The following is an 11,856-nucleotide window of genomic DNA, read 5'->3' as shown; positions in this document are numbered from 1 at the left end:
AAAATATAAGTAGGTACCTAGTACCTACCTACTATTAGTTTTTATTTATTTTAAATTGTTAAATAATGGCATTCATAAAACAATTCTAATTTAATTTCAGCTTATAGCATATTAGATACTCGTATTATACTTTTTCAAATTTATGTTGGTGTTTAAAATTATTTTTTTAAACTTTTATTTATTTTATTCAATTTGATACCTGCAAACTATTTTATAATTTACTAATTTTTTAATTTATTTTAAGATTCATCATATAATATTTTAATATTTAACTTTTTTAAAATGTAAAAGGAATTGTAATTTAAAAGGAGGTCCTCGATTATACCATAAGCAAATGCTTTGCGTATATTAAAATCACGAAAATTAACATCTAATAGAAGGCATAATGATACACCTCGTGATACACTAACTGCTTTAGCAATGATGAAGACTGAAATCAATTTTAATAATATTTTAAAAGATATGGGTAGTTGTACTTTTTTCATACACTACCATAGTCCAGAACAACTTCATATATATAGAAATTATTGTAAAACTGTACAACATCCGAGGATTGGAAAAAACACACTCAATATTTTTATATGAAGCATTAGTTTATGATGCTAATGAATGCCATAGTTTCACTGCCACTAATATGATTAGTGAAAGTCATACTACATTATCAATATTTAATTGGTTAGGAAAATTGATTCGCTGTGATATTGCTTCTCCAAGAGAATTTGTTATTAGTGCTTCTCTCTGCCGCTGTACAATATTTCACACAATTTTCATCGCTCAAAGACTATATTAAAGTTTGCTCAGATTTAGTTATGGGAACTATACCATCCGATTCGTATTGGTCATCAAGATGTTTTATTCATACTGATGTGGCTCATTTTATAAAATTAGTATGCAAATGAACTCCGTTAAAATTATTACCAAAAAGAGTACGTGAGATCATTATACGATCTGTTGGACTGATATTGAAAAGTCAATCAATAGAGGAAATTCGAAAAATCTTATTATCTTTATTTATAGTAATATATAATGAAACCGATGGAGAAGATATAGAAACAGGACGTATGACACCGTGTCAAAACGAAAAAAAAACTAATTCAAGCAGTTTCAACACGTTTTGTGGATTTTGAAGGGCGATTTGATGAAATAACCAATTTAGAAGAGTCAGAAAATGAAAATTGTCCATTAGCTTATGGATATGAAAAAGAGAATGAAGGTCTAGAATCATTGAACAATCCTTTTCAAACTTGGGTTTAAAATATTTATAAGGAGAGTTTAGCATATATCAGAGAAGGAGTAGGAATAAATGTTATGTTTGCACCAAACTTGATACCAAACATTTTAAAATGTATAAAGCTATTGCCTTTATGGTCTGTTCTTATGATACCCATCTTTGGATATGGTGAAGTAATATCAAGTTCAGCAGCAGTTGAATCTAGCTTTAAAAAGTTAAAAATTGTAACCTTTAAAAATACTGATTTACCAGTTAATATCGAACAATTTTTAGAAAATCATATAATGTCACTTCGTGGTGCATCGTTAATTCGTTCCTCAGCAAACTCACATTTATCATCAGCGTTACAACAGACACACCATATTAATGATGAAAATATTGAAAATTCGCCTATAACACTTGTCCATAGTTCACAAATTTCAGAACACAATGATTATTATGAAAATGATATTCAATTTGATGAAAATATTATTCAAACTGCTGAAAACGATGAAGATTTTATGGAACTACCAATCAATAATAATGAATGCCCTTTATGTAGTACAGGTGTTTTTCCAACAGAAGAGGGAGCTCATAAATGTATAAAATGTGATATATCTGTACATGCTCTTCCATCTTGTTCTGGGCAAAAATCAGATGATGAAACTTTAAGAATTTGTAAATCTTGTTTAGAACCTAAAAATTCATATTTGAATGATGAAACCACAGCTCATGAAACATGGAATAGAAAGAATAAAAAACAAAAACAAAAATCATACTTAAAACCCAATCCATTTTTAAATATTTTAAATATTAATAATTCACGCAATACTATTATATTATTTATCTTGAAAAATGGTTCTAGAGCTGAGGAACTTAAAAGCTGCAATATTAAAGATATAGGTAAAATAATATTCAGTAATACATGTGCCTTTGACACATTGGCGTTCATATGTATGGTGTCGTACAGTGATAGTGAACATTATAAAATCTATATCGATGGACTTACTTTTACCTAACCTGACCTTTTTTTAAAATTTGTTTCAAATATTGTTAAAAATGCCATAACTTCTTCTACTTATACAGAAATAGTTAGAATAATATTAAATATACTAAAACCTGAGCTACAACCACTCAGAGGCGCCGAACTAATTTTTAGTATGTGGTGCAAACACAAATTTTTACTACCCACCCACCCCTACCCAGACACCCACAAAAATTTTATTTACAATTAGGTTCGAAGTCAACATTTCCAATAAAACTTTAATAAATCATTGTTTATACATAAATCGATACATCTATGATCTATCTATAAAATACATATATATATAATATATATATAGGTATATAATTATTTTTACATTTTATTTTATAATCAATAAGTTTTTTGCTTAGTATTGAACTGCATTTTGCAAATACATCAACCACTTCATCATTATCTACATTATGTGCACATCAGACTCGCATGATATTATTAATAATGACTCAAGGCGATATTGTTTCATAGTGCTCTTTAACCGATTTTTGACAATTTTTAATTTAGAAAAAGTTCTTTCAGTAGCTATACTACATACTGGTAATGTACAAGCAATACGAAGGGTCATAAATAATGTGGGGAATACACTATGAAGTCCAGCTGAATAACATATTTTAAGTAATGTTAATAAGCTTACTGTATTCTTAACATATTTTTGTGTTTGATCATTGCTTATTAATTCTTCATCTGATGTTGAGATCTCCACATTACTTTAAATGTCAGAAGTGTTAATATTGGAAGTATGAGGATACATTTTTTTTTGGAGTTTAGTTATTTTTTCAAAGTCTGAATATAAATTTGAAAATTGAATATATTCATTATACAACTCATTCCGATCTACGAACTGTTGAAACAAATTGCAAAATGTAGAAAACACATCTGCTGGTAGTTTTCCATTTTTAACTTGATTTATACGATTTTTTGAGAAGAATGATATATCTCTTAAAAGATTTTTGTGCAGTTGAGTGAAATCTGTTTTCTATAGCCATTATTGCTGCATCAAGTGCGCCAAAATAAGTATCAATTTTGAATTTCATCTTAGGGTCTACTACTGGTTCAACACAAGAATTTTCAAATAATATATAAATCAATACAGTGTTGCAATTGTTTCAAACGGTGTAAATCGATATGTGATAAAGTAATATAATTTTCATTAGAATGTAATATAATTGAAGACTGTTTCACATTAACAGAATAACTTAAATTGTCAGTTATTCTTACACGTTTAAATCGAGTTTGCAGATTATCGATAATTGCATTGTAATTATTTTCACACATTAATGTAAGCCATTGTTCTAGATCAAGGTTTAAAATCTTTTTAGTTATTTTACATTCTAATAATATAACGATTGAAATCTTTTTGTTAACAAGCAATCCAACTGTTACACTTTTTTTGCCATACGGTCGAATTTCGAATATCGACTTTGAAACAACCGGCGGAAAATTACAATGTGCTTTTGATAGGTGGTGTGCCATGTAATATACTACGTCGCCCTTGCTGAACTTCACCGGTGCCCCGGTGTTCACGCTCGGTTTAACCCCTACCTTTTTGCCTAAAACCTGTTTCTTCCACACTACCCTCTTTCCTTGTGGTTTTCCGATACTGATCGGTGTTGAACTTGACAGCGCCCAATCTCCGGGTCTCTTGTATTCCCTGCCGAGAACGAGTACCGCGGGTGGGTAGCATGTCTGTTCGTTACACCTGTTCCGTATCGAAAATAGAATTGCGGGTAGTTTTGTGTCCCAAGATTTGTGGTTGCCGTCGACAAGCTGTGCGCGCAAACCTTTTTTCAAATCTTGATTTCAGCGTTCGACTGGGTTGGCCCTCGGATGGTAAATTGGAGTTATCCAACCCTGTGTTCCCCAAAGTTCTAACGCGTTAAACATAACGTTCAACACGAATTGGGGGCTGTTATCACTGAGACACACGCGCGGGTAACCGAATGTGAGAAGAACTCGCGTTATAGTGTTTCGATTATTATTTTAGAGGTTGCTGTTCCAAGGGGGTAAGCCTCGGTCCACCTACTAAAACAGTCAGTCGCTACTAGTATATACGATTTTCCCTTACCGGAACGTGGGTACTTCCCATGGTTGTCGGGGGGTTCTAGGTTGTATCGGATCGTTTGGACACGAGTTAAGTGATTTCGCGCATGCGCAAACGTGACACGCACCGACATATAACTTCACGTCGTTTTTTTGACCTTTCCAATAGTACCGTTGTCGAACCGCCCTGTACGTTTCTTTCCAACCTGGGTGGTTAGATAAGACGTGATCGTGACACTTCCATATCACATGTTGTGCTTTGGATTACCAGTATCCGTCTGGAATCATTGAAACATAATTAGGACCTGAACCATAATTTAAATATTGATTTAACTTGCAAGGTAGTTATTCATGATGAGTAATTAAATATATGTGTGAAGAAAAAAAACATATATATAATGTTGTACTTGAGTTATTACGGAACATAGGCGAATCTAGGAATTCATAACAGGGTGTGCCTTAACCTCAAAAAGACCCTCTGAAGTTCAATATACCTCTCAGTTATCACACGTTTAGAATATGTTTCCCATTTGAAATAACATTAGGTAATAATATTAAATAATATTATTAAGATTAATTTTTATTACCTAGTTTATATGCTATTTTTCATGCTGTAAAATACACATGTAATGTTTCAATTGAATAAACCATCACTATTGAAAAGTTCAATATATGTTACTCAATTATTATTTTTGGACATACAACTAACAATCAAATTTTCAATCAATTATGTTTAAAATTCTTGGAAGTTTAATATAACATCTTATTTTTATTATTATTAATAACAAAGAATTGTATGAAATATATAATATAACTGGTATCTAGTAATAGGTGACATGATATTATACTTAATACTTCTATGTTAAATGTTAATACGAATTACGAAATAAAGTATTTTTCATTTTGTCAATAACTATAAAAATGATAATTATTGGTAAAATTAAATTACATAAAACAACTATGATTATGGCTATAAATTACGACTATAGCCGTGCTATAAATAAACAGGCATGTTTTTTTCTTTTCTTGAAAATATTGCTGATCATTTATCAACTATTTTTATCACTATAATATTTATTGGCAATATTTGTACCCATAAAAATGTATTAAAATTAAAAACAAATTGTTTAATGTTTAGACTCATTACTCAATACCATTGTAACTGAAATGAGTATAATGGGCTCTACACAGGTTTTTAAGAGTCGCAGGGTGTGCACTGGCACACCAGGCACACCCTGTAGATTCGCCTATGTTACGGAATCAAAGTAAAGGCGGAGCATAGCATTTTTGAATCCGTAAATATTGCCGCGCTTTGATCATGACGTCATATTCCAAGGTATTTCACGCGGGAAATGGTGTCATCAAACGTGAAACAGATTTATATTGTTCTGTGCATGGCTAAATAACATGGCATGTTGTCAAAATCAACTATTTTAATGCTGTGATACGCATCTCGTTGATATCATGGAAAATAACGTAAAATGATTTGAAATTAGCCCACAAATTAACTGAAAGTCATATCAATGTGCCAAGTTCAAAAAAACAAAATGTGAGATTGGCAATTCAGCTTTTTTCTAATTCAGTGGCAAAATCAATTTCATACTGTGGACAAAAATATAATCTAGGATACAATAATTGGCTAGAAGTAAATCATGATTATATATTTAACATTTAATATCAGTGTACAGCAAATGTTATTATTTATTATCATTAATTTACTATTGGTTATATTTCAAACTGTCGTCTGTCATCTGTAGATATGCCAACACCATGTTTACAACCACCTATAAAATATTAATTTACAAAATGTGTATTGGAGAGATATTTAATATAATGTAACCTAAGGAAAATCTTAGCAGTGCATATCCACAACTTAGATTCATCCACTGTAACTGACACATGATAGTTCTTGTTACAAACTCTCTGCTCTGGACACATTTGTTCCTTCACTAGACATAAATCCCCAGTAGGTACGTTCTAACTCAATGTATCATACAGCATTATCTCCATAACTTTATAACTTTCTCATGTATTAGTAATGCATAATATTTTACTTAAAAGTTAATAGGAAGCTACAGTGCTACACCCGTATGTGTTGTCAGTCTTAAAATAGTTAGTACCTATGTAACATAAAAATGAAAACTTACTTTTGTGCTTTACAACCTCTAATTTCAGGATCATTAAAACAATCATTTGTTCTAATATAGTTATTAATAGCAAACATATCTATTTTAGGCAAATTTTCAGATGTTGCTTTAACGAAGTTGTTAGTCATTTTTAATTTTTGAACAGTAATATAATATAATGTAACAAATAAAACCAAGTATAATCTTCCTATATAAAATAACTTTATAAAACTTATATTAAAATGGTAACTGGTAAGTGAATGATTTCTTTAACAGTAATAAAGCTAAATAATAGATAATAATAAATTATAACCAAAAAACATCTTCATATGAAATATTTCTGAAATTTATTTCTAGTGTGTACACTGCTTATGTAATGAATCAATTATTAAGTATTCGATAAGCCTAATCATAAATTTATAGGTATATAATTTTAAACTATATTATATTTATTATTTAATATAACCACAATAGTTATACATTTTCTCGAATAACTATATCTATGTAAATTCTTTGGCTTGTGCTTTGCATAATAATATATATCAAAACTTAAAATAAAAATTATATTTATAATCTATAATATATACATATATATAATAATTATATAATTAAATAATATAAAAATTAAAATTAAAATCTTTAAATAAAGAAATTAAACGGCGGTGTAAACGCCAAGGCGCGACGGCTAACAAGATTGTCATAAGCGGGACCAATAAGAGGCAAAACTATACTAGATATTGACGTCACGCGTAGGCCACGCCCACTATAAACGTGTAAACTTCAAGTCCAATAACTCGGTTAATTTTAATTTTTAATAAAAATTAAAAAATACGGGTCTTTTTATTTACTGTCTGTAAGAGATTTAAGTAATAATAAAAAATATGTTCAGGTCCTAAATTAAGATCATATCTTTAAGTACTAAAATATTTTCAAGCGTGTCTACAATGACTTGGAATGCACAACCTGTACTATCTTACAATGCACTTTGACTAATACAGTACTCCCTCGTTAACACGAAGTCACGAACACGACGGGACCACAAAATAACCTGTTCGTGTTAAAAGAATTTGTGTAAACCGATAGGTTTAACACGAATTTGTACGTGTTATCAGAGAAGATTAAATCTAATACGTTATTTTACACTCAAATACATTTTTTTTTATTAGGTAATCTTCAAAATATAAATTTCTCCGCGATTTTGGTTTTAGGCAGTGTACCTTTTTCGACTTCTACTAAAATGAGTTGTTTAGTTTTTAGATCTATAGACATTTGCTTCCTTTTCAAACTCATTTTGGTCAATCACTAACGACACCAAAAAAGTCAATTGAGCAACTGATCGATCGAGCAATTATTAGTTTAAACGAGAGCGATTATCGCCGAACTAGATTGCTCACATACAAATTTACACATGTATACATATGTATGTACCTGCAATAGAGAATATGTACATACATAGTAGGGATAAGATAAGATATCGATAAAACTGTGTTATAAAGATTAAATTACTAACGAATATACGAGTAATAAAACGAAAATAGATACATACATATAGGGATGGCAACGATACATCGATTAATCGAAAACATCGATTGTTATATTCGATGTATCGATGTTTTTTACATCGACAGTGTCTTTCGATTTTTATTGGTCCATCGAAAATTACCTTCGATGTTATTTCGATGTGTCAATGTATCGAAGTAGCTACGTAACTAAATTTTTTTTTTATATTTTAAAATTAAAATTTTTTATGATAATATTTGAAGTCCAATTTGTGGTTAGGTTATAAAGTTAATAAATAACAATGGATAAATAATTTGTTCTAATCACTTAGTGTATCGACTATCACTAATCAATTAGTCCGTGGTTCATATCATAATAATTATTATAATTATTATTATTAATAATTATTATCGTATTCCAAAGACCCTATTATGGTTATGGTTTATGTTGGTTTATGTAGGCAGGAATATAAACAATGATCCATGGCCATGATCAAAGCCCAAAGGCCTATAAATTTGACACTGTGTCGGTAACGGATATTCAAATTTGAAGTATTCAACAAGAATACAACATTGTCTTTACTCATTAGTCTTTTGTTTTCACTTTTGTAGTTTTGAAATTTGTTAATTGTTCATGTTTTGTCAACTATATAGTATGTATAGTATATTATAGTGTTTGTGTTATTTTACTAAACTTTTAACATGCCTAGAATAAGCCCAGTGTGGCGGCACTTCGATAAAGTTAATAAAACGTTGGCCACTTGTAAAATATGTGGTGAAACTTTACAAACTGCAGGTAATACCACTAACATGCGTCAACACCTGGTAAATATTCACAATGTAACACTGGACGGTAAACCTAAGAGTATCTTAGAACCAGAAAAAGTTGACGATTCAGAGGATGTAAATGTAAGTGGATTATTTAAATTTTACGTTACCTATTTCATGTATTATTAAATTATATCCATTGATATATTTATTTAAAATTACTTTGTATTAACACGTCTGTCTCCCTACAGTTAGTAAAACGTAAAAGGGTTAATATCCAGCCGTCAATTAAAGATAGTTTGTCATTCTGTACATCTATGACAAGTAAGCATTATTTAACCATAGATAATAGACAATAGTACCTATATTGATTTGTAAAATTTTGTTTTTAAAGGTGGATCAAAGTCTGGCGAGATAACAAATGCTTTGGTACATTATATTACAAAAGATAACCAACCATTTTCAACAGTAGAAAACTGTGGATTTAAGCATTTCATGAAAGTTATCTGTCCTTTATATAAAGTACCGTCAAGAAATACTATAAAAAACAAAATTGATGAGAAATATAATTATTTGGCAAACAAGTTTAAGGAAAAACTAAATCAGACGAACAATTTTACTTTAACAACTGATATTTGGTCTGATTTATCTATGAAAAGCTATTTAGGAATTACAATACATTTCTTGGAGGGAATACAATTTGTTTCGGGTACTATACATATGTATTTTCTACATATTATTACATTTATATTTAGCACTATAAAAAGTAAATTTACAGCATACTAAGTAAGTATTGGTTATGTTTTGATTTTTTTTTTTAGGTACATTGGGAGTATATGAATTAAATGAATCACATACATCAGAGTATATAAGTCGTATGTTTGAGAATTGTCTGTCAGAATGGAATATTTCACAAAATCAAATTATTGCTGTTGTTACAGATAACGGTAAGGAATTATAAACTATTATTTATAGGAAACTATGCTTATGTAGGTATTATTTTTTATTTTGATTATTTATTAATATAGGTAATTATTTCTTTTTTAAGGGGCAAACATAAAAAAGGCAGCACAAACTACGTTTAGTGTGGATAAGTTTATACCGTGTATTGCGCACACCATCAATTTAATTGCAGAAAAATCAATAGCAGACACAAATAATTTGAGTTGCTTACTTCAAAAGGTACGGAGTATTGTAAAATTCATAAAAAATAGCACTATTGTCAGTGATGAGTTAAGAAAATGTCAAACTAATGAAGGTAAAAAGATTTTCAAAATGTTTACAATTACCTGATTAATTATTCTTTCTTTTTTTTTAATAGGAAAATCAGAAGGACAATTACTAAAAACTATTTTAGATGTAAAAACTCGCTGGAATAGTGTTTATTATATGGTAGAAAGATTTTTAAAACTTTCATCCATGATTTCTGGAATTTCACTAACTAAGCCAAATGCCCCAGACATGTTAACGGGTCGTGAGTTAAATGATTTGAAAGGTATTTGTGCTCTTTTACATCCTCTAGAAAATTTAACAACAAAAATGTCTGGCGAAAAGTATGCAGTGATTAGCACAGTCATACCATTATTGAATTGTGTAAAAAGTGCTACAGAGAGTATTATTGTAGAATCTGATATTTGCATTGATTTACAAAAAAATATTTTAAGTGAGATACATAGAAGGTTCAAAGACATAGAAAAGTTCAATGACTTTCCACTGGCTACACTTCTGGACCCCAGGTTAGTTAATTTAGATTCATCATTATTAAACAACCTTATTTGTATATAAACCTAATTCATAAAGGCAACTAATTTTATTGTATTAGATTCAAGAATGTGCATTTCAAGAATCCAGTTAATTGCCATGCTGCCATAGACCGAATTAAAAATATGCTACAGTTACAGTTACCACAGCCAAGTAACCTTGAGGATCAAGCCTCCACTTCACATGCTGAACAAGTAGATTTAAATAATGGTAAAAAAGATAATTTTGATTTATGGGCATACCATTCTGCAATTGCAACCAGTCAAATTCAAAGGAGAACGCAACCCATAAGTCAAGAGGTTAATATTTTTAGATTTTGATTATGTTGATTAAATGCACCATGACTTACAATTTGTTATATTTTTAGATTTATGAATATTTACAAAAGCCAGTTGTTCCTGTAAATTCAAACCCCCTAGAAGTTTGGGAAGTTCTTAAGACCATGTATCCTAATTTATACACTATTGCTAATGAAAAGTTGTCCATTATAGCAACTTCCGTTCCTTCTGAGCGTCTTTTTTCAAAAGCCGGAGCAACGATTAGCAAATCACGAAACCGACTCATAGGTAAACGTGTTTCAAAATTAGTATTTTTAAGTTCCTTGAGCGAAGACATTTGGTTTTCATAATATTTTTTTTTTATTGAACTTAAGCCCGGCGACTAAGGCCATCAGCTGTTTGTAGGTTACCCATCCGGGTGCTAGTAGCTGTGGCCGCTACTTACTCCCAGTCGCATTCCACGACTGGTAGCAGCCAACGCGCCACGCCAAGCCACTCATAATATTTATACCTACTAATTGCATGTTTTATTACCTAGTGACCTACTGTAGTTACAGCTTACAAGTACAGTTTTATTATGTTATGTTTTACTTTTTTATTATGTTATTATTTGTCAATTTTTTATTAATATGTTATAATTTGTTACTTTTAGATTATGTAACTGTTAATAATTTATTATGTTGGAATAAAGCGAATTTCTATTATGTTTAAATATTGTTACGTTAATTTAAGATAATTAAAACGAAATTTATGAAACTTAGGAAAGTTTACTGACCTTACTATAATTATAATTAGGCTACTATCTTGGAGATATATTTGCTACATGGGACCATGCTTATACTTTTTACTATTTTGTTACAGCAATAACTGTGAATAAGAAGCCCACATTGTAACAACTCATGAGTCATGAATATTAACGCCAAGTAATGTATCACATATGCGCGAACCATATAGATTTGATAATTGTACTATTATTTTGAAATATAGGCATTAAGTATAAAATAATTTAAAAAAAGTTAAACAGTTACCTAACAAATTAATATTTTTCAACTTAACCAGTTAGTTATTTTTTTAATTAACTGAGTAAGTAAACATAATATTATTATGTTATAGCTTATAAATTATTTTTATTTTT

At 29.8% G+C, this 11,856-nt stretch overlaps 1 protein-coding gene across 1 annotated transcript; it reads left to right on the top strand.

The window, feature by feature from the left end:
- Positions 1-8,616: 8,616 nt before the first annotated feature.
- Positions 8,617-11,223, top strand: LOC149059728 (E3 SUMO-protein ligase ZBED1-like). The gene is made up of 9 exons (XM_089225813.1): positions 8,617-8,823; positions 8,934-9,006; positions 9,077-9,391; positions 9,504-9,629; positions 9,731-9,940; positions 10,004-10,418; positions 10,505-10,742; positions 10,811-11,009; positions 11,096-11,223. Exons 1-9 carry the CDS (start codon positions 8,617-8,619, stop codon positions 11,221-11,223), a joined length of 1,911 nt encoding a protein of 636 aa, XP_089081939.1.
- The last annotated feature ends 633 nt before the right edge of the window (positions 11,224-11,856 follow it).

Source organism: Diuraphis noxia, unplaced genomic scaffold, assembly GCF_037042655.1.
Source record: "Diuraphis noxia isolate RWA-SAM2 unplaced genomic scaffold, SU_Dnox_SAM2 contig0001, whole genome shotgun sequence".
Lineage (NCBI taxonomy): Eukaryota > Metazoa > Arthropoda > Insecta > Hemiptera > Aphididae > Diuraphis > Diuraphis noxia.
The sequence above is the reverse complement of the archived record's forward strand: the minus strand, read 5'-3'. Positions and strand labels throughout refer to the sequence as shown.

Excerpts from the sequence above, each read along its gene's own strand:
- LOC149059728 (XM_089225813.1), top strand. The coding sequence starts at position 8,617 with ATGCCTAGAATAAGCCCAGTGTGGCGGCACTTCGATAAAGTTAATAAA. Across the intron at positions 9,007-9,076 it reads ATTCTGTACATCTATGACAA|GTGGATCAAAGTCTGGCGAG; the intron begins GTAAGCATTATT and ends TTGTTTTTAAAG. Across the intron at positions 9,392-9,503 it reads GGGAATACAATTTGTTTCGG|GTACATTGGGAGTATATGAA; the intron begins GTACTATACATA and ends TTTTTTTTTTAG.